This window comes from Pygocentrus nattereri, chromosome 26, assembly GCF_015220715.1.
Source record: "Pygocentrus nattereri isolate fPygNat1 chromosome 26, fPygNat1.pri, whole genome shotgun sequence".
NCBI lineage: Eukaryota > Metazoa > Chordata > Actinopteri > Characiformes > Serrasalmidae > Pygocentrus > Pygocentrus nattereri.
The window spans coordinates 17,056,663-17,082,168 of record NC_051236.1 but is presented as its reverse complement, the minus strand read 5'-3'; the positions used below and the strand labels follow the sequence as shown (position 1 = coordinate 17,082,168).

At 37.7% G+C, this 25,506-nt stretch overlaps 1 protein-coding gene across 4 annotated transcripts in view; it reads left to right on the top strand.

Annotated features, from left to right (window-relative positions):
• The first annotated feature begins 6,695 nt into the window (after positions 1-6,695).
• The window catches only part of rad18 (RAD18 E3 ubiquitin protein ligase), a 67,734-nt gene continuing 48,923 nt past the window's right edge, over positions 6,696-25,506 (top strand). For 2 of the 4 annotated variants that reach the window (XR_001858508.2, XM_017712647.2), the window contains exons 1-7: positions 6,696-6,871; positions 7,266-7,344; positions 7,530-7,591; positions 7,771-7,841; positions 17,225-17,568; positions 21,639-21,738; positions 23,172-23,216. Coding sequence is in view for 3 of the 4 variants with exons in the window: in XM_017712647.2 (XP_017568136.1) it covers positions 6,821-6,871; positions 7,266-7,344; positions 7,530-7,591; positions 7,771-7,841; positions 17,225-17,568; positions 21,639-21,738; positions 23,172-23,216 (752 nt within the window). In the remaining variant the exon portion in view is untranslated. The remainder of the gene's footprint in view (positions 6,872-7,265; positions 7,345-7,529; positions 7,592-7,770; positions 7,842-17,224; positions 17,569-21,638; positions 21,739-23,171; positions 23,217-25,506) is intronic. The other 2 variants (XM_017712648.2, XM_017712650.2) reach the window with 2 other exon arrangements.

Sequence of the window (25,506 nt, the reverse complement as noted above, 5' to 3'; positions counted from 1 at the left end):
AACAACATCAGCCATCTCATTAGGTGAGTGACAAATGCTGTAAATGTTTAGTTTCTTTTGTTGTGTGATTATGCAGTCAGTTCCACAGATCACGTGGATGGTTGCACTGTCTTTGGTTTCAAACGGCAATAAAAAATATTCTGGGGGGCCGTGGAAAGTTTTGGGGTGCGTTAAGTGGGCCTTGGGTTGCAAAAGGTTGGGAACCCCTGCTATACACCATCAGGAGTCTGTATGATCAAATATCACCTTTCATTACAAACCCTTTCATTGTCATTGAATATATGATTGCAAAGTGTGGAAAATGGGCTTGTTACCCTGAGTCAACATTGTGCAATAGAGGACAATAATGTCTGCTGTACATTCTGTTGACTTACTATTTAAGGCTCAGTGAGCTAAAATAATTAAATCAGTCTGGTTACTTGCATTTCTAAAGTTAACACTTTATTCATATTGTGTGACAACACTGTCAGTGACAACCAAATATGTAAATATCTTATGCATCACTGTGTATTTTTAGGAGTGTATCCACAAATTCCAATGGTTTCCTGCTCCTAACACACCTGAACCAACTAATCAGCTAACTAACAAGCCCTTCATGACTTGTGGGGTGTGTTGGGAGTTATGAAAACACTAAAATGTACAGACCAGGGAGGCCTCCAGGATCTGGTTTCGCAGCCTGTGACATAAACTACAACTCTGATTGTGGAGCAGTAGTAAATTTGCAGTACAGACTCGGCAGCAGATCCTCCTTTAATGGTAATGCGTTGATTAGGTCATGCCTATTTTCACGCGTGAGCATGCATCATTTGTCATCTTGCTAATTTCACATAGGCTGGACGGTGGTTTGGAAAGTTTATTTTCCCTGTGTTCTCTTTTTCCATCTCCTCATGTTCTAGCACTAGATCTACACTGGATTTAAGTGTTTCTTACTGTCCAGTCCTAGTTAATACATTACATATGCTTGTGACTCGTGACTGCTAGTCTTTCTCTGAGAAAAGTGGTTGAAATAATTAATTTTTAGTTTTGAAAAGTAAATTCTGTGACTAACTCATAAACTTCAATGCTGTCACTCTTTCTACACTGTCTATGCTCACAATGTGAAGAAAAATGCTTCCACATGATACCACGAAAATTAATTTAGCAAAGCCTTGTTCATTTGATTAGAATAGATCAGGATAAAAAACGCTTTACACCTGTAGACATTTTTCATAACTCTGATCAATACCACTACGTGAGTTGGCACAACTTTGCTGCACAAAAATACAGGCCTGGATTTATGAATAGGGCTGATAAATATGCAAATTGACCTAATTACATTCTTCATCAGTTTTATGGACATTTCTTTATTCCTGGGCTCTAAGGCAGGTACTGCATGCAGGAGATTCAGTGACAAAGCATCGGAGATCTAATGCAGTCCTGCTTTGGGACAGAGATAGAGTGCGTGGCAGTCCGTATTTGTTTGAACAAAGCAGGAGCACATCACCCTGTCCATACTAAATTACAACTTACTTTGTTTTGTGGCAGAGAGTTTTAAAAATAAACACTCGGCTGTAGGTCTGTTCCTTTGACTAATTACATACGTGCAGAGTGATCTGCAGTCTGCTCCATTCATTCTAATGATGTGGCCCTGTACAGCTGTTTAGCCATCTCTCAGGGAAAAAAATGAACAAAACTGGTTTCTTTATTTGGTATTCAGGCCAAATATTCATATAGATTTATAAAAAATACCCATTTTACACTAGCTATACCTGCATTCAGCAAAACAGTGTTAATTCAAATGCAACTGCTCATTATGTGGGGATTTTTAAATCAATTTCATAGACGTTTAAGAAAGCGCTATGTGTTTTCAGCCTTGTTTACAGTGAGGGAATTGAGGAACATGCAACTGAGGCTCATTCACTGAGCTGTGTTTTAATCACTAATGCTGTTCAGTTCTCAGAAGCTCTGGAACAGCAGAGCCTTTTTTTCCAAGCTGCCCAAATAACCATATCAATGATGGACTACTGACTGAAATGGAAGATCATTATGAAGGATTTAAAGGAATCCTGAATAGGGAGACACTTTTATTTCCATGTTTATAATGAGAGGGTGCAGTGCTATGATATCAGCACAGTGCCAGATTCACAACAACAACAACTGTGTCACACTAATTCCCCAGATTATGAGACAAAATAAGACTGAAAGCATCATTAACGGGGGCCAAGCACCAGCTGAATGTTACTGAATGATTTGGATTTGCCTAATTGAATGTGGGACTGAACTTCATTCATTTTATCTAATATTGTAACTTACCACAAGTGTAATTAACTATTTGCAAAATTCTGATATGTCCTGCCTCCTTCACCTTATTGTTGCTATGTCTGTGAAACCTCCAGCTCAGGTAGTAAAGGTAGATTAAAAATCTCAGCAGTATAAATGAAAATGTAGATGAACACAGAAATATTTTATCATTCAAAATAAACTGTATTTACAAGATCTTTAGTACAGCCTTATTTAGAACTGACAAAATATGCTAATTTAAAACTAAACAAAATAAAAACTTATGGCCAGTAGATGTTAAAGTGTTCAGTTTTCATGTCTAATAAGGAGGTTTGAATGACTGAAGCTGCCACCTCAGTCAAGTTAATGCTGAAAGTACCACTACCGCTATCATGCCATCACTACAGCTAAGAAAACATTAATCGAGGTGTATAGGATTGCTAAATATACTGCAAATGATCAAAACTTTTGAGACTTGTTTGAAGAATTCAACAGCAAACTCACTATCATGACAATTGCCTTCTTTATGTTCATGTCCACCTTGTCCTTTCAAAGTTTTTCTGAAAGCGCCACATCTTCTTGAACATGACAACTCCTTTGTAAGATTTGTTGATCAGTTATTATAACCATTCAAGGTCACCCTTCTCCTATTTATCCATGTGTTACATGCAAAATCAGTCTCTATTGTTTGAGGGATTATTTCTCTTGAATGCCTCCTTTGATTTCTTCCATTCAGGGTCCTTCTCAAACCTCTCTTCCCTCTGAACAATTTAATGGCCTGGCACAATCATAACGTTTTAGTTGTAATCACTATTCAAAAAAACGCATCCTTTGCTTTGCTCAGTGTCCATTATTTAGAGTACAATTGTTGTTTTTTTCTTGCACTGTGTTTCTTTTATCTGTATACTAATAAATTCAAAGTCAAGAACATTTGTACAGTTTATATTTTTCACAGCAAGTGCAGAAGACAACAAGTCATTTATGACAATGGACCCTATACCAGGGACAGCAGGAACACTTGTTTGTTATTCTGCAAAACTGGCCTATGGAATAATAACAGAGGTAACTTCACTCTGGTAGAGGTCACATTTCATTTAAATTTAGATTTCTGTATTTGCCAAACAAAACTAATGCACCAACCTTTGTAATGAGTTACTAAATCTTTGAGCTTCATTCATGTACACTTCATTTATATAAGGAGAACAATGGTGATGTATTCATATATTCATACTATGTTATCAAAATAGGTTTCTAACCTCTGCTACATAGGCTAATTTTACCACTGGTCATTGGTTTTCAGAGTTACCTCTAGGCCTCTAGCAGTAGTCATCAGTTGTCATTGGTTGATCTAAATACTTCTTTCCAGTGACAGGCTCTTTTCCATATTCACTATTGTATATTATATTAAATTATTCTTTATTCACAGTGCTGTTATTGTTCTGCTATCTGCTCTTGATTATAAGAGGATGAGTTGCCCTTGTGACTCTTCTTCCTTTTGCTCTTAGGGAGGTTTTCCTAGCCTCTGCCGCCCTTGCTTTGCTCATTTGTGGCTTGGATCTGGATTTTCTGTAAAGCTGTTGTCTGGCAACAGCTGTTGTAAAACACACTATTAAATTAATCTAGATTTGAATTGAATTTGTCGCTCTGCACACTGCATGATATAATGTTGATTTTTAAATGTCTGTTTTATTTGGTGTTATTTAAATAATTGCAAATATCAATTCATCAACAATAATGAACACAGTGATAGCAATAATACAAAAACTGATTAAGCCATAAGGCTACGATGACAATAAATATAAGCCATTTATTTTTTAATGTTACTGAGTGTTTTGGTTTGGCATAAATGAATGTGAGATTTTTTTCTCCTTTACTTTACTGTTGCTATGTCTGTCAAACTTCCAGCTCAAGTAGCACCTGTAACACTAGTGCTAATAGACTACAAACCTCAGTAGAACAAATAACAATGTAGATGAACACAGAGGACTAAACCTGAAACATTTCATTATTCAAAAATAAACTGTCTTTACAAAATGTTCAGACATGCAGGATTGAGAACTAAAAAAATATGAATAAAAGTTAGGCTAATTCAAAACTAAACTAAATGAAAACTAGCCAGTCTAATAAGGAGAAGGTTTGAATAACTGAAGCTGAATAACTGAAGCTGCCACTTCAGATGAACAATTTGCACTACAGCTAAGAAAACCTTAATCTTAACATTGGGAATTATTCATCACTATCTTCCTAAGTTTTTGCCTAAATTTGGTCCTGAGAAATGTCCTAAGAAAGTGTGGGTTTAGATTCTGTTCTTACTTAAGAACAAATCCCAAATAAGAAAACATTGGTGAATGTCAGATTTTTATAAGTAGGAAATACTACTGACTATTTGTTTTCTTCCATTGTTAAGTAGGAACAGGAATCTATCTAAGCCAAAAACAAGATAAGAAAGTAAACACTGTCCCCCAAAGTAAATGTATTCTCCTATCTTTGTAGCAGAGATATCTGCATAGTTCATCCAGCCCTCAAAGAGGATTATATCATGCATGTTGCAGTATGAATTTGGCACTTGAAGCTTATATGGCAAGGAAATATTATAACTGCCCTGCTGTTAGCACTTTCCTCAGTCTACCCTACTAATATTTGCATGCAGAATTTCTTTCAATGCAAGTTTGATTTTATTCTAAGCTTGCCTGTAAGCTCTGTTTGTGCAGGTAGACACCTAGGCGACCTTGAGAAATCCTGGTCTGAATCACTCAAACCCAGGCAGGAATATGATGGTTTGAGTGCTGAGAGTCCTGTATACAGAAGCCACGATCCAGATCCTGATGTAACATGAGTGCTCTGAAGCCCAGTAGAGATTTGTAGGCCACTCAAAGAGTTATTAGAATGATCATTCTACAAATACATTCAGGGTATCAAACAGTGTTTGTTACTAAGCTGTAATAAGGTTGGAGTACAGACCTGAAGGCACTCTTGACTCGAAATGTTTTTCTCTGGACATTCAAACTGCCTTCCATTGTTTTGTGATAAATGTGAGACAGATACTGACTCTTCTGATTTACCACTGAGTATTTCTGTGAGAGAGCTGAAAAGCTCAGGGGTTTTTTTATCACATTTTTTCCCTATATGTAAAGGGGGGAAGAAAACCTCATATCTGTAAAATGGTAACTTTTTCCTCTTTACTTTTAATGGAACCAGATTTTTTTCCAAGTCATTGTAGGTCATTTCTTTTGGTCCATTCATCATGAAATTTCCATAAAATGTTACATGTAACGGGTATTTTCAATTCATGCCAAAACTGCAAAACATCAAAAATGGAGATACAAGATATAACGATATGTAAAGTGTATTTTTTAAAATACATTTGGAAATGTATGAAAATGGCCAAGAATCTATTTTTGCTTAATGTACTTTAGTTTTTGAAATACATTTCTGAATGAAAAATACATGCCCATGTATTTATTTTCGGCATGGGTTTGAAGAAGGCTGATAAAATCATGTTTATGTTCATCAGTTTTTGACATGATTTGAAAATACCTGTGACCCTTTACATTGTGTCTAAATTTCATGATGAATGGACCAAAAGAAACAGCCCAAAATGACTTGGAAAAATGTCTGACTTACATTAAAGTTTTGACTTACATTAAAAGTAATGTATGCTCTTTTCTTCTCCTGTAGAGTTAACATTTTGGAGATACACGGTTTTCTTCCGACAAAAGCAATAGAAAAATGTGTTTACCACTGTACTTCACCACCCACTTTACTGTCTCATTCTCACTGCTTATATCCCATTTGAAATATTTTATCTTTTTAAATGGAATGTACATATGAAGTAAGCTTGGAGCTGAGAAATAAGATGTATAAACCCTTGTTTTTATTAACAAATACAATTAGCCTGTCGAGCCGATTCAGAACTTGCACCGAATCTTTTAGCGCCTACATGTTTATAAGCACATGAGTTCTAATGATAATGTTTCGAAACGTGAGCTCAAAAAATGAACATAAAACACCTCACTGTACCTTAAGTTTTTGTCTCTGTGAATTCTATAAGCTGTAGCTTTCTTCGTGTTCTGTTTATACTTTATCTATTCCAAACAGCGACATCAGACTCACCGCCTGAAAGGAATCTGATTGAACACGGCTGCGTCCAAAATTGCACACTTCCATACTGCACACGCTACGTATTAACTACCATTGGAGGTGCAATATTATGGCATAATATTTAGTGATATTATTTTGTTTTTGTTGATACAGCCGAGGCGAAATTTGAGCTGCATCTGTGAATCAATGAGTCATTTAATTCGACGTTTGATTAATTGAAACGTACAGCTCGAATCGGTTCACTGAACTGAATCGAACTTCATCACTCCGAGTCGAGAGTGACTCCCGCGAATCGCTTGAAACGGTGAATGGAAGTGACGTCAGTGTAGGATGTAAAAGTGTGCGCGGGGAAATTCTTTGTTGACGTCCAGGTTCGGCATTAAGTAGCAGCACAACCAGACTGGGTTTACTGTTAGAAACATCCACTAAATTTGGTTTGTCTGCACATATTTGGGTAATTATGTCGATTTCAAACGAGGCGGATTTACCACCGAACTTGTCATGTCTGAAAGTGAGTTCCGCTCATGAAAGCTTTGCTAAATCACCCATCCTACATTAGCCCACGTTAGCTTAGCTAAGCTAAGGTTGCTGCTGTGGCGTTAACTGTGCACAATTTTAGGATTTTACTGTGTTCCTTTTTTATAATTTAGCTAATTTATAAACGACAAGGAGATTCGTTTCCCTGCCATGAATGTTGGTATTTTGCTGGTTAGGTACGACATTGGTCAATTAGCTAGTCTAGCTAACGTTAACATTAAACTCAGGTTGAAACCGTTTTTCGTCAACAAGCTGGCTGTTAACTACCTGACACAAGACACAACCCACAGCGACTAACGTCGGCTTTCTTAGTGGAACAGCACGGTAGCCGTGATCCTTAACTCCTTTTGGTCATTCTGTTTTAACAGACTATAGACACCTTGCTCCGATGTCCAATTTGCTTTGACTTCTTGAACATATCCATGATGACGCAGTGTTCTCATAACTGTAAGTATGTTTGTCGTGTTGTAAACATGGATGTGAAAGCACAATAAGATGAATGAATATAAAACAGCTCAGTGTCACTACTGTCCTGTATGCTTTAGTGTTGCTGTGGAGAATTGTTCTGACATCAAGTATGAAATGATTAACACTGAAACACGTGATTAACACATTTTATTGTTTTTTCCTAGTTTGTTCCCTGTGTATTCGAAAGTTTCTTTCCTACAAATTATTGTGTCCTGTTTGCAACACTGTGAGTATTGGGGTTTTGTGTATTTTTACACTGATTATAATACTGTTCTATATAGTAATATTGTGTATTGTCCACTGTCTTGCTGGTTCCTAAATTCCTGCAGCTAAAGTTGTTTCATATAGTGATAATACTGCTGAATAAATGTTACAGTTTTATGAAGGCATCTGCTTTCATTTCAGCCAATGACAGAACAGGATCTGAGGAACAACCGGATTTTAGATGACATTGTTCAGAGCTTCCAAACTGCACGGTAAGATGTCCTGCTTTTGACTGTCATATTAATTTATAAATAGAGATGGTATTGATCCAACACCATGTGTTAATATTGGGCTGACCTCAGAAGAATAAATCTAATCCAATCCTGTTAAAAAATCTAGCCTGAAACAGCACACGTTGAGCCTCATTAAAACTCACACAGTTTTTACGAAGGTTCTGATCTTCACCAATGTTTTCTCTTGAGATTTGTTCTTAGGTGAGAACAGAACGTACGCACACTCAAAAGGACAAACATGAGAACAATTTTGTGGTTTAAGAACATGTCACAAATCTAATGTGGTCTTTTTCTTAGGACTTTTCTTAAGAACAAAATTAAGAAGATATTGGTGAGGTGAATAAGGCCCGTTGTGTGTTGTGATGTTAGCTGTGTATTTGTTACTGTGGGTTAGTAACATTTAGCCTACTTTTAGCTGCTCTTCCTATGTACAACTTGGCTCATTTTAAAGCTTAGTAGTTGTTAAAGAAGAAATATATCCTATTTCCATTTGTATTGGCCAAGACGGCAGGGTCCAATATCGATATTAGGGACACAAAATACACTGTTCATTTATATTTTAATAATGAAAATAAAAAATTATGCACCTAATTACCAAATTAGGTGCTGTCAGACAATGAAAATAAATGTTTTATGTGGATTTATTCAGAAAATTCTGCTTCCTGACATTTAGGACATCCTTGATGGTCATGGCAAATGATTTAGCAATGTTTAGGTGTAGCTGAGTGGTGTGTCATAGACCAGAAGCTGCAGAACCACATCCAGAAAAGGATAAGTTCACCCCTGCTATAATACGCTTGTTGTATCTTTTAGCAAATTGTGTTGGACCCTGCTGTGTCTTAGGGATACTGCCCCCGTAGCTGAATAATAGACTTTGATTTGGGCTAATAACTGTCAGACCAAGCGGATTGCATGTTGTATTGAACGTTAAATTTTGTGCGTCTAGTACAAAATGTGCTTGTTGGAAATGTAACATCCAGTTTGATGTTAGCACACCCAGCATGCATTATGTTCATGTTTCTCATTTTGTGGTCCACTGGCTCTTCCATGTAAGCATGGAAGATCAGCACATAAATCTAAAAGAAGACTAAGATCATTAAAACCAGCGTTATCCTACGTTATGTTGTCCAATGACATAATTCTGTCTGGAATCAAGCAAATTTATAGGATCAAGGTTTAAATGAAATATTTTATTGAATCCTTTTGCCTCTTCCTTTTATGTACTAGTGTAGCTCACAAATTTGTTTCAGTTGGCCTACTATTTTTTTTTTTTTTTTGTCTGCCATGCATTCGGGAATTTCCTTGTATGAATGTGGGGATTTTGTTTTCATTAACTTGATCCATTTCAGTGGCTTTCTTCACCTGCTACGAGGGTAGTGCTCTTCTGCCATAGACCATTAGACATGCTTTATATAGAGCTTTTCAAAGTCTTAAATTCAGACTAATATTAAAGCTGTGTAGCAAACCTGTGGATTCACCTTGGTAATAAGAGGACTTAATCAGATATGTTTGGTCGTAAGCCAGAAAAGAGAGTCTGCTGAATAAAAATGCCTGAAGTTCTACCAAGAGCTGTACAAGCACCAGATTGTGTGTGATTGGAGAGATCAGTAGCTTTTAATCCACAGTGTCATTAGTTTTTGAGTCAGTGTCACTGGTGGTCATCAATCTTCTTGGTATTGTCTGGGGGCTGAGGGCCTAATTTAGTGGATAGTGGAATAAGAGATGGCCATCGGGCTGCTGGAAGAAGGGGCTTATATGTCTGTGTTGCTCTCAGTTGCTTAATTTCCTGTTGTCTCACATTGGTGATGTGAAAGGCAAAGTGCAGTAGCATCAAGAAGGAAGGTTATTCTTATAGTCTGTCATACTGTTTTAATCGGATGTTGCTAGTGTGTATGTTCTAAGGAACAACATTGTTTAGGGTGATGGATTCTGCCTGGTTCATTTTTGTTTTGGTGCTGTGAGTTTAGATAATAGTGACTCAAAACCAGTAGAAGGTCTGGATTTGGTCTTTGTGGATGAAACAAGGCTTCCAGCATTATATTGTGTTGCTTTGTATTATAAATACAGGCACAATATATCAAAATGAACAATGGAGATGTTCAGAGATGTTCAAGTGTAGATCTGAGCAATATTGATCATTTCATGTCATTCCAAGCTTTTAGCTGTTCACATTATCCGCAACAGGTTTTTGTATCATTGAATATGCATATGCAGATGTATGCCAGAGGTGCTGTATGATAGGACTTAATTAGAAGATAAAACGTTTAGTTTCATTTTTATCCAGTTGTCTGCCTGATTTAGTCATGGCCAGTTCTGCCAGCTAGCTAGGTCTCCTCCATCACATTATACCAACAAAATGGCTAGCAGATGCTTACCCTTGAGACATGTGAAGACATCCACTTCATTTTCTCAACGTAGCTCTCATGGCTCTCACTTACAATCCAGCATTCACGGATAAATGTTACTTGAATATCTGTTACAAGCTTAATAGTCTGTGTTTAAGGCAGAGTGTCCTGAATAGTGAATCCTGTGAATAGACACGATTGTTAGCTTCATGCAGATATTCCATAGGAATCTTCATTGATGGGCTAAAGAAAATTAGCATAATGCTAGCAGTAAAAATTTGATCGAACAGTGATATTAATAACAGTGTCTGGATTAAACTTTGCTTTATTTAGAGTGAGTGAACACAGTGCCACATTCATGATTTTATAACTATTTTACAGAGAAGTTAATGCATAAACATTAATCATCCCTGAAGTATCCAAAAATCGTTTAAATCATTCGGTGTGCTATTGTTATTGTTCCTGAGGCAACAGGACATCATCACTCTTGAGCCTTGCTGGCTCTAACAGCTCATCACACTCGTCAGAGACCACTAACGGCCAGTTCTGTTATGTTGGCTAATAGACACCTGTACTGGCTAGCATTAGGCTGAGTAAGGTGGGAGGGATGGCCATACTACTCACTTACACAGAGCCAATTATTTCCTAGCTATGCATGGCTGTGGCATCACAAGCTCTACATCTACCAATAATTTTCCACATTCAAGGTTGTACAAACATCAACAGAAGGGCCTCTGTGATTGAAAGGCACTTTATTCTCGCTTTCACCACGTTTTAGTGCCGTGTGAGATTCCCCTATTCTCCATGTAGTCCTATCAGCGAAGTGTCAGTTTGAACTGCACATAGTTCTTTCACAAGCATCTAATCTAACCTAAAAAACTGGCTAGTCTGTACTCAACATATGCTGGTCAGTTAGCTACAACCTTCCTGTTACACAATGTAAAATAATGTAAGCATGATGTAACACTTAAAGCAGTGATGTTCCTTTAGAGATGGACCATTATGATAATTTTCATTGTCATTGTGATAAATTATGTAAAGATAAGTCACAGTACGGCTTACTGAGCGTGTTGTGGCTACAGTCAGTACTTAAAAACACCTTCCAACTGCATGTTTGATTACAAAGAGAGCAAAATTAGTCCTGTTTAACTTAAGCTTTTAGATGTCAGAAAAAAACATATAGGGGCTCCTGAGTGGCGCAACCATATAAGTGACCTATCGTCAGGAGATCGTGAGTTCAATCCCTGGCATGTGATCTGGCGGTTGCTGCTTTCCTCCGAGCACGTTTGCCTGTCCAATGACGTTGCGTGAGCAGCAGTTCGAAAAGAAGCGGCTGGCTTCACAGGTCTCGGAGGATCTTTGAATGCTTTACATACCTTTATTTAAAATAGAAAATTTGAGCAAGAATATTTAAATATGTTTCTGAACCGAATGGTAGGTGTCTGTATTTCGGCTGCCATACTCCCATTTTATAACTAACAAAAATCAAATTTTGAACTCTTTCAGAAGCTGATTGTCAGCTATCTCTGTTCGTTCTGTTCATCGTGTGACTGAGTAGTGAAGATTCCTTTTTTGTAGGAGATTTTCACTGTGATCTCAGTGAAATAAATATGCTGTGGTGCATAACATGCACTTAGCATTTTGGATATATGTGTTGCATATATTTAGATTTGCATGCCTCAGTGAGTTCACCTGACTACGCTCAGTAGGGGCAGAGAGGATGGAGGCAATGCAATTAGCTGACTGGCCTGAGTATTGACTTCCTCTCTGATCTGTCACTGTGTGTGAGCTATCTGCTCTTTGTCCTCCTTCTCTTACTGCTTCTGAGTGATCAATGAGTCCCCAAGCATCTGAATGCAGTTGTAACTATGGCCCTTACTTTGCCACCTGCTGTGAAAAGCGGTTTCCTTTGCTTTCAAAGCCTGCTATATTGACGTGTGACAATTTTTATGATTATACACAGATTTTTACAGTAACATAGTGCCAATTGTTATATTATTATGTGATTTGATTGAGTTAGTATGAAACTTGGGCACATTTATTGATTTCAGTTCCATTTTTCATGAACAGTTTCACATCATCAGTTGGGCACATCATCAGTTTTACGTGTTATCCAAGTTGCTCATCTGTCTTTACCAAATAGTGAGTGTTGCTGTGGCTCTTTCTCCCAGAATTGTCAGCCACCATTTGTCATCTGATCCTCAGCCTCAGTTTTTGTTCTTTGTGGGCAGCGGTCATTTAGAACTACTTAAAGAAATATGAATGTTGGACAGTATTAATACTTATTTTACTTAATCAGGTTCTCAAATAAACATAGGTAGTTTTGAATAAAAAGGCAATACATTGTGGGTTATCTTGTAATATAATGTCTTGTACAGTGTAGCGAATGGCAGCAGTTGATGATATGAATCACTTTAAGCTTAATATCCCAGACTGAGGAAAAAAAAAATATGTGGAAATATTTTGAACGGAAATGTGGCAGAGTTAAGAACTGTTATCACACACATGACTAAAACACAAAGATCAATCACTAAACCAGGTGAACAGTCAGGTGAGGACCGCCTCTCACTTTAGACGATGTTGTGTGTTGCAGATTAAAGCAGTCATAAAATTGTAGTTGCTTAATACAGTCATAAAATCATCACCACCATATTAAATAATCATTTCTTGGTTTTTATCTTTTATGTTGGGTTATTCAACTATAAATCATTGAAAACTGCAGATATGTGCAATAACCTTTCCTTGTATCTTTTGTTCTGCTGGTGTGGAAACAGACATTTCAATGGGAAATATATAAGCTGCCATTATCGTTGCTTTCCACAATCATATTCTATTCTTACAAGTATTATTATTAACAGTGGTAGTAGATTTTTAAAAACATAAGTTTTATGAAGGCAGGGGTTCCTTACATGGAATCCTGCAGCAGTGCTTTATCTGCTTAACATGCATGACTTCAGACAAATAAAAATTAAAAATCAAAAAAGTGCTGCTATAGAATGATCTGACCACACTACATATTAACACTGAAATGGGCATAGAGTACATGTTAAAAGAGGAGCTAAAACTTTACAGGTCAAATATGATTGCATTAGCGCGTCTTAAAGCTGTGGATGATGTGTTTTTGGATATTTAAAAGAAAAACTTGATTTACAGTCACGATAAGTGCCGTCTATCAACGGTTCACAGTACTATCACCAGTCAGCTGAAGCCCACATGCACAAAATAATGGTTCTTCAAGGGTTTAGTTAGTAAAGGAAATGGTTCTGTATAGAACCATGAACACAAACACTTTGCATGATTAAACGGTTATTTGCATCCTGAAAGGGTTCTTCAGACTTATGGAGTATGTGCTGTAGAGCTTTTTGCATAGAACCTTTTTGAAAAGGATTTTGTAAAGCACCCAAAAGGGTTCTATATATTATTACAAGCTTAACATTGTAACAACAGAAGAACCCGTTTTGGTGCTATATAGCACATTCTCCATCAGCCTGAGGAAACTCTTTGTGATGCAAAGGACCATTTAATCATGCAAAGGGTTCTTTGAGTGTTCATGATTCTATATATGACCATTTTCTTGACTAAAGATGCTTTGAAGAAGCATAAATTTTAAGTCACGGAAGTATTCATCGCATTGTCATGTGATCCGTGTTCTAGTCCAATTTCAGGTTCAGTCATAATGTGCGCTGCTCTGATATTGTGGAGTTTAGCCGTACAGGACACTCTGCTGGTTCCACTGATGTGGAATATTATTCTGGGTTATAAAATACACTACAAATGAAGAGAAGAGTGGGAGGGAGAAATAGACCTGGGGAGAGAGAGAAGAGAAATAGAAAAGGATTCTTTCAAATACAGCCTGTCAGCCCCTTGTAAATGGAGAGGTTTTGGAGTGCTGACAGTCTGTGAAGTGAAGGGGCCTTTAATGTTTATGCCAATACACGATTCTGCTCAGCATTTATATTTGAAACTGTTATACTCCGACTGGGACTGTGATGACTAAGGAGAAGCATAGTTCGGTCTTCTTCTGCTTCTCCAAGTCTAATTTATATTTAGTGGATTTTAATATCCCTCGTTGGCATTGTGATGCACTGTTTGTATTCTTGGGATGTTTTGGTCCAGGCCAAATATCGTCACTGTCCATTGAAAAACAAGTCTCCAAAATAGTTACGGGAGAGGGCAAAAACAGTCTTACCTTCCAGTGCAAGTTAATAGAAAAAGGCTTTATTGCAAGTGATTTTTGAGCATTTCTGTTGGTCCATTCATCATGAAATTGGAGATGCATGGTTTTGGTCGGACAGCGGCGATATATACATGCTACATTATTTGCAAAGACCTTATATTTTGCACTATTCTGCTGTTTCCCCCTATTTAATTCTATTTTGAGCCCTTGTTGAGTGGAGAGCAGACAGTTGTAAATCAGTATGGTCGAAAAGTGGAATTCCAACAAAATGTGAGTTAACTGATTTCATGATTTCATGCTTGTATCCGTTATACTCATTATACTCATTATACTTATTGCAATACTTGGTTATAATTAAATGTAACATTACAGGATTATTATAACATGGTCATCGTCAGAGTTGCTGTGGATTGTGGTGTATTTTGATTTTAATTGGTCCTCGATGGTGTATATGCCCTGAATTTTTCTTTTTTGAAAAAATGTGTATATAATATGTGTAAATATTTTATGGTTTCAGGATTCAGCATTGATGGTTGCCAACTGTGCTTGAAACTGTGCCTTCATTTGCTTTAATATGCAAATACCACATCACCGTTTGAAAATCTTATTGTAATCCATTTGTGCATCAAAGTAAATCTACCTGTTGTATTGTTTGTTGGTACTTGTTTGTATCGCAAGGCCTGATCGAAAATGTCATTGAAGTGGAAACGTGTGAAAAATTAGATTTTCTTCTGAATAAAGCTTTTCTGTGGGTGAAGTTGACCCATCTGTCCCAGAGGTACATTATACTTTATACTGTAGGTCTTACTTTAAATGACAAAACTGAATCGTTCTTTGTTGACACTGCTGTTCAAAATATTTATGAATAATAGTAGAAAGACTCTGTTTATTTAAAATTTAAAGCATGTGCATAGATACCTTCCTTGGCTATGACATGACTGTGCTTGCATCAAAGAATAAGTATGTATACACTGAAGAGCCACAACATTTTGACCACCTGACTAATATGCTGGTTCTCCATGTGCAGCTTCATGTGCAGTAGGGTGAGTTGTGCTACATGCCTCCTGTAACCATTGTTAAAAATTTCTGTGATTTGTTCCACAGTAGCCCTTTTGTTGGTTCAGGCCAGAAGGGAAAGCCTTCATTACCTTCACATTTTGATGAGTCTTGGGCAGCCAGCACCCCGTCACCAGTTCTTGGTTTGTGGGTAGGCTCTCACCGCTGCTGATTCTCTGACTCAGTCATCTGAGCTAAGCAGTTTAGAAGTTGTCACTCAGGTCTTCATGCATGCCCATTTCTCCCACATCCAACACATCAGCTATGAGAACTGACTTATGTCAGATACATCCCTGGCCATGACATGCACCGTCATTAAGAAATAATCGATCATCGTTATTTGCTTAGTTGGTGAGTGGTCAAAATATTTTGGCTTATCAGTGTATATGAATGTATGTAAATTTATACTGTTGTGTATTGTGAAATGAAAAAAATGACCATAATATTTTTGTCATTTTATTTATTTTAAAAAATTTGTTGCTTCAGAATGTAAATGTAATTTATTGTTTAACATACTTTGTAACTAATTATGCAGTTTTATACTTGCCTATAAATAATTGTGTTGTGTAAATTAAATGTATACCAAAATGAGACAAGCTCTAGGCTTCTAATGGTAGATTATTTAGTGTGATTGCTATTAATTTGTGAAATTTTTTTATGCTAAGTCTTTAAGCAAAGTTTATCAGCTTGAAGATTCTATCTCTAGCTGTATTCAGTTTAATGTGCTCGCTAAAGAAAAGGGCACAAGGTCAATGCCTATTGTGGTTGTGATTTTATTCAATTATACATGACAGTACATGGAAATTAATCAAAATATTAGATGGATAAGATACTGTTGTAAAGCTATTGGCAAAGTTTATGGCAAAAACGAGTGTGCAAGTTAGAAGTTTTTACTGTGTCATTGTGCCAGTTCTGCAGATTTCTACTTCCCTCAGAAGGTTGGGGCTTTTACTTTTCCAGACATGACTCTGCATAAGTCACAACAGACATGGCTTTGATTGCATCCCCATACTTTCTAGAGTCCTTTTTTATTTATTTTTCATAAATTATAGGGAAAGGTTAAACTTGGCTTTATCTCTACATGTCCTTTTTCCAGACAGGGTATTGTCATTTTTGATATTGTCATATAATTTTCAAGGTGTCTCCAGCATGTCACATATGGCCTTTAGTGATGTATACTTCTTGATGGATGGATGGGAGGGAATGCCTTTTTTTTTTTTTTTTTTTTTAATTTTTAGAATTCTGTTTGTGTCCATGATGTGATTGTGACTGTCAAGAGAAGAGACTATGTAATGAGGGTGCTCTTTGGTGCAGACGTGCAGACAAAAGACATAAAAAGTCTCAGTGTGGAAAGCAGAGCATTGCACACCTCATTGACTCCACTTTATAGCCCCATAATGGTCTTGTGACTATCCGGTCTGTTTGTTTGCCGTCCACATTTACAAGGTTGCAGCCAACTGTGCTTTTCTCTCACTCTCGTGCTCTCACTCTCACTCTCTCTAGCCACCCCATGCACGTACACAGCAGGAGAAGTGCAGGATAATTGGATGTGCGCGGTTCATGCCGAGGCGCTCATATTTCTCTGTCACATACGCAGCCCCTGCCACCTCCTCCCAACATGTGCACTTCATCTGCAAAATTATATAAAAAGGCTTACTTTTTTTTTGCTGTGTCTACAAATGTTTTTTGTGCCACATTTCTGTGTATGCACATTGTGTATCGTTAGGTGTCAGTTTTTTTGTGGCTAATTAAATTTCTTGCTCTGTTTCTCTCTTTTTCCCCAGGCAACAGTTGTCACAGGCGAATTTTGACTCCCCTCCGATTTCCCCCAAGACCCCCTCTGTGGCTTTGAAAGGCAAAGCAGCAAGACAGAAGTGCCCCAGGAAAGAGGGCACCCCTCTGACGCACTTTTTCCACAAACGGCCTCCTGCGACCCCCTCATCAGGGGTACAGACAAACCCCATTCTTTCCTGCCCAGTGAAAGAGGAGCCCATGGAGGTGTGTGTGCAGGTCCTGGGAGATCTAAAGCGGGAGAGCACTGAAGCTCAGAGTGCAAGGGTGAAGGAGGAAAAGATGGATGTGTCTGCTTTCCCCTCCACATCACAGGTTGCTAATCCAGTGGTCAAAGGTGATGTACGCCTCCGTGTAGGTTTTATGAAATGTTTCAGACTGTTACATCAGTTGCTTTTGTGGAGAACTAGAGCCTGAAGTACATTACTGTGCAAAAATCAGAGACCATCCTTTTCATTTATATAATTTGCAGTCAAAACCGCCATTACAAGTTTTTATATATATATATATATATATATATATATATCAATGAGTTATAGCTGTTCCCACTAACGTTCCCACTGTTCCCAAAGCTGTTCCCACTAACATTATGTTCTCCTTAAAAGAGACACTAACATTCGTACAAGCGGCTACCCAACTCCCCTTAGGTGTCTTCAGATTCTTTGTGCATCTCTACTGTCTGAAAGAGATACTTCTGATGTAGATTTCATGTAAGATAATGCTTGCAAAAAGAAACAACAAAGGAAAAAAAGTGAAAAACAGGACTTCAACAAGTTCAAAAATTGTAACAGACATAAAGAAAATGTAACTCCTAGCAACTGTGCAAGATCTGGTAGACCTTTAAAACAGTCACTATCAGATAAACAGTACTTAAACCTTTCTCTTTAGGAGAGAGAAGAAAATCAAGTTCTATTCCTGCTTAAGATGTGAAAAATGAAAGAATTTGTAGCTGTCAAGAAGCCTTCACTGAAAAAAGGAAATGGACAAAAAAGAAGAGAATTTGCAGGTGATCAGTGAAACTGGACATACGAATAGCGAGGTTCTTTTTTGAGTTTGTATTTGGGATTACTTGTATCATGAGAAGTAGAAAACCAACCAGCTTCTTTTGACTGAACTTTAAAGGTGTGGAAAATTCCACTGAAGATTTCTTTGACAAGTCTCCTGGAGCAAATGCAAACTGTAATGAGGGCAAAGGAGAGATTTTATTTAGTTGTTGAGGCTTCTGTGTAATCTGTAATCAATCGGTGTTGGTTTAGACTGCAAATAAAATAAATAAAAGGGTGGTCTCTGACTTTTGCACATGGTAGTATACGGCTTATTTTAAATACACACACTTTGCCATAATCTTCTGTGATTTGTGAATTGCTTAGCACTTTTTAGTACTTTTTTTGTTGATGATGCGAAATAAGCTGAGAGGTTGCATAATTGTTTTAGTGATGTGAAGACTTCTGAGGTGCTGACGTCATTCAGAAACCTCCACCGTTTCTTTCCACTCATTACACAAACCACTTCACCTCCTTTTTCTGCAAGCAGCTGCATCGGTCTCTAATTACCATGCTTTTGAACTTTTGAAATGTCTGAAAGGGTTTGAATTTAGGTGTTGAGCTGAATTTTAATTTTAAAGATACCTGATCTCACCTTTTTGAGTTTCAGCAAGGTTGTTCTTGTTGTTTATGTTTACTCATTTACATTCTGACAGAGGTTGCCTTGTGTAAGAGAAGGAGGCACAGTACAGAAAGGTTATTTTCTGAACTGTGCCAGTATCACCTCTGTGATGGATGCCTTGACACTTCTGATACACTCTCTCTCTCTCTCTCATGGTTATCTCTCTCTCTCTCTCATGGTTATTTCTCTTCACTTGCTCTTCCGTTCAGCATCTGCCTGTTCTGTGCTGTCACTCATTGAATTTTACTTTTTTTTTTTAATTTGTGCCAAAAGCATAATTTCCTTTCTCATATTTAATTAACCACTTGTCTTGCAGCTCAGTGATAACATGCGAAGTCAATTTAAAAGCTTGAAATCCTTTATATTGGTCCCTGAGGTGTACATGGAGCAGTTGTGCAAAATTCATATAACAGAGACTGAAATTCATGTTGGCTTGGAAAGCAGAAGACAGTTTAATTTTGACCTCTTGTTTGAATTCCATGGTATAAAAGCTTTTAATTTTATTCTAAGTTAACTTAGAATAAGTTGGTGAGCTGTTTTGTCCGGTAATCGTCAGTATCCATGACTGACTAGCTGACTTACTGACTCACCAGTGCTGCGGAGTGCGTATGTTTAAATGGACAATATGCAGTGTTCATGGTTACATTAGAGAATTGCTGCAGTATCAACAATACTGCTTGCTTCTGTATTCACAGCAGACAAAGTGGACTGACTTCCTGTCGTAAAGAGTGGCCACTGTTCTGTCTCTTATCACTTAATAATAGATAGGTGGTTATACAGATCACTTCCAAGAATGACTGACTGTTTTGTTTAATGTTAATCAGCTAGCTGGCTTTGTTTGCAGATAAATATCTAAATAGCTGTAATTAGCAGCATGGGGGTCTAGGCCCTGTTGTACAGCTAAACTAGGCTTTCTTGGGCTTGTTCACATAGTTATGGCCGAAAGTGTTAGCACCCCTGAAATTTTTCCAGAAAATGAAGTATTTCTCCCAGAAAATTAGTATAATTACACATGTTTTGTTATACACATGTTTATTTCCTTTGTGTGCATTGGAACAACACAAAAACAGAAAAAAGCCAAAATTGATCTAATTTCATGCAAAACTCTGAAATAACTGAAACCAATCGCTTCCTATATCCATCAACAAGCTTGTTACACCTCTCAACTGGAATTTTGGACCACTCTTCTTTTGCAAACTGCTCCAGGTCTCTCATATTTGAAGGGTGCCTCTCCCAACAGCAATTTTAAGATCATTCCACAGGTGTTCAATGGGATTTAGATCCAGACTTATTGCTGGCCACTTCAGAACTCTCCAGTGCTTTGTTTCCATCCGTTTCTGGGTGCTTTTTGAAGTATGTTTTAGGTCATTGTCCTGCTGGAAGACCCATGACCTAGGATGCAAACCCAGCTTTCTGACACTGGGCCCTACATTGCAACCCAAAATCCTTTGGTAATCTTCAGATTTCATGATGCCTTGCACACAGTCAAGGCACCCTGTGCCAGGGGCAGCAAAACAACCCCAAAACATCTTTGAACATCCACCGTATTTGGCTGTAGGTACGGTGTTCTTTTCTTTGTAGGCCTCATTCCGTTTTCGGTAAACAGTGGAATGATGTGCTTTACCAAAAAGCACTTCTTTTCCCAGAAGGATTTTGGCTTACTCACGTACATTTTGGCAAACTGCAGTCTTGCCTTTTTATGTCTCGGTGTCAACAGTGGGGTCTTCCTGGGTCTCCTGCCATAGCGTTTCATTTCAGTCAAATGTCGTCGGATAGTTTGCAGTGACACTGATGTACCCTGAGCTTGCAAAACAGCTTGAATTTCTTTGGAACTTGACTGGGGCTGCTTATCCACCATTCGGACCATCCTGCCTTGCAACCTTTCATCAACTTTTTTCTTCCGTCCACATCCAGGGATATTAGCTACAGTGCCATGGGTTGTAAACTTCTTGATTATGTTGCGCACTGTGGACAAAGGAACATCACGATCTCTGGAGATGGACTTGTAACCTTGAGATTGTTGATATTTTTCCACAGTTTTGGTTCTGAGTCCTCAGACAGTTCTCCTTTTTCTCTTCTCCATGCTGTGTGGCACACACAGACACAAAATGAAAAGATTGAGTCAACTTGTCTCCTTTTTATCTGGTTTCAGGTGTGATTTTTATATTGCCCACACCTGTTACTTGCCACAGGTCAGTTTAAACAAGTATCACATGCTTGAAAAAGTTGTTTACCCACAATTTTGAAAAGGTGCCCATAATTTTGTCCTGCCCATTTTTGGAGTTTTGTGTGAAATTATGTCAAATTTACCTTTTTTTTTGTCTCTACTTTTTTGTGTTGTTCCAATACACGCAAAGGAAATAAACGTGCATAACAAAACATGTGTAATTGCAATAATTATCTGGGAGAAATACTTCATTTTCTGGAAAAGTCTGAGGGGTGCCAATACTTTCAGCCATGACTGTATCTGTCTGATGATAACTGCAGTGTGCAAGATTTTCTAGATGGTTTTTGTTTCCAGCTTGGCTGTCTTTGCCTTCGGTTTAACAAGTTTGTTCAACTTTTAATACTTTATTATTGGTAGTGGTAAGGTAAAAGGCCCTTATCAGCTTAACAGATGTCCTGATTACTTTGGGTGACATATTAACCTAGACATGGTATAATAAACTGAAATGTGGCACAATAAAGAAACTATATGTGAAGTTAACAAATTTGCCTTCTGCCTAATTTGTTGTATTGCAGTGGAGTGTCCAGTATGTGGAGTGGGTGTGTCTCAGCAGCACATTAACAAACATCTGGATACTTGTCTGATGAGAGGGGAGAAGAAGGAAGGCCTCAGAAGGTTTGGAGATTGCAGTTTATAAATCCACATTAACTAGAAGACTGATGTTGTAAGTAATTGCTGCAGCAGCGAAAGCTTGGTTAAGTGTTACGTGCATAAAAATAATAGTCGGTCTTGCAGTGGTTTGCTTTTTCTTATGCATGTCTCCTGAATGTGCAGCCTTTATATAGTGCACAAGTCACGAATTGAACAATGTTTAAAATTAATCTGTAAAAGTACAGGTTGTACCCTTATTTGAACTTTTTCTAAGAACTTTTTTCAGTGTAAGGCAGGTTTTTCCACAATCACAAACACATTCCACAAATCAGTTCTGTGAAAATGCTTCCACTGCATCATGTCCTATACATATAGGCAAAATATTGTTGACCTGAAACTTTCTTGTATCTAAACTCTAGAATAGTTTAAATATATGCCAGCATTTTTACGATTTGAAGACACTGCATTATTTTGTGGTGTGCTTCTACTGAACTGTGGGAAGGGCCAGTGGGTAGCTCAGCTGTTGTAGCTTGTGACTTCACAAACCTTGGATTTGTATCTGAACTTCAAGATGTAAAGTTGTGTCAAGAATATAGTAGACTTTCTTACCATGGGACATTTTTTGTCAGGCAAAGAACTTTAATTTTGGATCTCACAGAATCTTTAGTTAAAATACACTGTGATCAAAAGTATGTGGACAACCCTCCTAATTATTGAGTTCCAGAATTTGAGCCACATCCATTGCTGACATAAATATAAAATCAAACATGTAGCCATGCAATCTCCCTAGACGAACGTTGGCAGCAGAATGGGTTGTATTCAAGTGCTCAGTAACTGCAAATGTGACTGTATCATAGGATGCCACCTTTGCTATAAGTCAGTAAATTTTCTGCCTTGCCAGATCTGCCACAGTCAACTGTCAGTGCCATGAAGTGAAAGGCAGTGTAAACTCTCAGAGCTGCTGAGTACTAGGCGTACAGCGCTTAAAATTGCCTAGCCTCTGTTGCATCACTCACCATGTGATTCCAAACTGCCTCTGGAATCAACATCAACACAGGAACTATGCATCAGGAGCTTCATGGATTTTCATGGCAGAGCAGCTGCACATAGACCTAAGATAAACCACGCTTCACTATTTGGCAGTTGTTTATCTGATTGAAGCCAGGCCTTCTCATCCAACTTTAGTGTCTGACCTCCCAAGTGCTCTTTTGACTGACTGGGCACACATTTCCCCAGACACACTACAAAATCTGGTGGAAAGCTTCCCAGAACTCCATATTAATGCCCATGGCTTTGGAATGAAATGTCCAACAAGCTCATGTAAGTGTGATGGTCCACATACTTTTGACCGTGTAGTACGGGTTGAATGTTCTGCAAATGGATTGCAAGCAGCATTGTTTTTCTCCTTTTTGAAGAGAAGCTATGTTGTGTCTTATGAATTATTATCTTCTCCATAGGTCTGACCAGCTAGGCTCTCCCAGTTCTGCAATTGTAGTGCCCAAGTGAGTTCCTAAGATCATCTTAAAGCAATTTGATTAGATGGTTTCGTTTACACTATCTAACATCCTGGCCCAGGTTTCCTGTTGTTGCGCTGCATTCTGATAATGTGATAAAGCATCTGCTGTTAAGCTAGCCTCCATGAAGTTGCTCACTGCTGTATATATTAAAAAAAAACAAAAAAAAAACTGGGAAACCACTAACTAGAAGATATCCACTTAAGCACTTGGAGAAATTGCGCAAAAAGATGCACTTGGGTTTTTCATGAGTTAGTGTGTAATGCATTCAGGATGTGAGACAATGCAGTGGCATACATTCATGTAAGACACTCTGAGACTGAAGTGCATCTGTGAGTAGTATAGACAAATAGAAGCAATCCTACATAATTGGCCAGAAGATAAACAGAGAGTACTTACAATAGCAAAGGAAACTGTACAAGTAAGTCTTGGGTAGAAAATTTCTTTTCGATTGATTTCTTATAACAAAAGTGCGTTTAGTCCATCAATCCAATCCATTTTCCAATCCATGTTGGTCTTGTCAATAAACAGTGCTGTGCTTCATCTTTAGATACCAACTTTATCTCCCTGGGATTCTTTTTTCTCTGAACATTGTGTTCCAAATGTAAACCAAACGAAAACCGTTCAGTTAACTCAAAAATGTGCCCTGAGGAAAAAAACCCTGCTTATCATGACTCCCAGCATTTCTGTTTGCGTTTCTATTAAACCCAACTATTCACCCTCTCAGCCGAAATCCCCTGGGAGCATGTTGAAGGGCAGCCATTTGGTGCAGGATTTGATTGGCAGGCAGGCTGATTCAGTTTGCAGGGGGACCTTGAGGAAAGACTGATGAATGAGCGTGTGCTTCAGCATTCTGCTGGCCTTAAGCACATCCCACCACTCCGCACTTGCACACAGCCACAGCGGCTGGTGGCAAATTAAAAACATGATGCATGAGTTCACCTTTTAGTCGTGGGTGTTTTTGGGCATCGAGGCTAAGTGGATTCTGTTGAGTGAATTAATGGTTTTAAGGTAATGGTACATCTTTTCCTTAACCTCCAGTAGAAGTTTTTTAGTGCTATTCATTTTTTTTTTTTTTTCAACCTTAAGCATTTTCATAGGGCATAAAATATGACCACAAATTTACTTTCGGGCAGTTTTAACAGCAATCGCAGCAACATGTAAGTGCATCAATTTGAGAGGTGTGGGCCGATGCCTGAATTTCATTTATTTAATTTTGTTTTTCTTTAGTGTACCAAGTGAGGCTATGTCCAACTGCATTAGCATGTTTTTTTTCTGTAGGGCTACAAATGCAGTAAAATTAATGAATGCAGATATTTTAGCAGAGTAGCCCAATTTTCATCTGAATATTCTACTCCCAGATATTGATTTGAAATATTGGTCTAATCTAAGCATCTGTCTGATGGTTATTTTTATTTTAAGCACTCTGCTGATTTTATTTATTTTTTTTTTATATTTATTTTATTTTTTAAAGCCATAAATGCATTTTTTTCTTGATTGACACTTTGATTTATCCATAGTCCCTCACTGAAATCCAGCTGTTCACATGTATGCTGCTGTGACTGACTCTGTGACTTCTAAAGGCCCATATCCTTTTTTTCTTGCACTTAATTTTTTTTATTTTATGAACTAAAAACAGCCATAAAACATTTTTACTTGTCCATTTTCCAGCCTCTGTTTATCCCTTAGAATCAAACAGACTATTTTTGTTATTGGGCCTTTCAGATTAATGAATAATTTTTTTAATGCATTTTTACTACATTTGAGCACAGCAGCTACCCTTTACATTGTATGAAAAATTTCATGATGAATGATGAATATACCTATGGAAATGTCCCCCCCCCCCTTTTTTTTTTGGACAGTGACTATATGTAAATAAGTTCTGTTCTGATTAACTGAGGTACAATTTAGGGCAACCAATCAGTCCAGAATGAGATTTGCCTTATGCCTTCAATGTGAGTGGGCAGGGCTAAATTGCTGTGGCTGACTAAGTGGATGTATGAAAACGACATTTACAGCATCACAGAAACTTAAGCAGTGTTAACATATTACTTTGGATTTCTTTGTTTAAGAAGGTTTCGGTTTCAATTGTGTGGGCCTTTTAAATGGCAGATTTTGTTAACAATTATTTATGTTAACAATTATTGTAAATAATTAAATATATATAATATGAAATGCGTTCAGCCTGAAGTATCGTTTATTAACACTGCTGATGCCTGCAGTGTCAGTAATTTGGTAGTCAATGCTGGACCTGCTTGTGGGACTACTATAGAGAAAT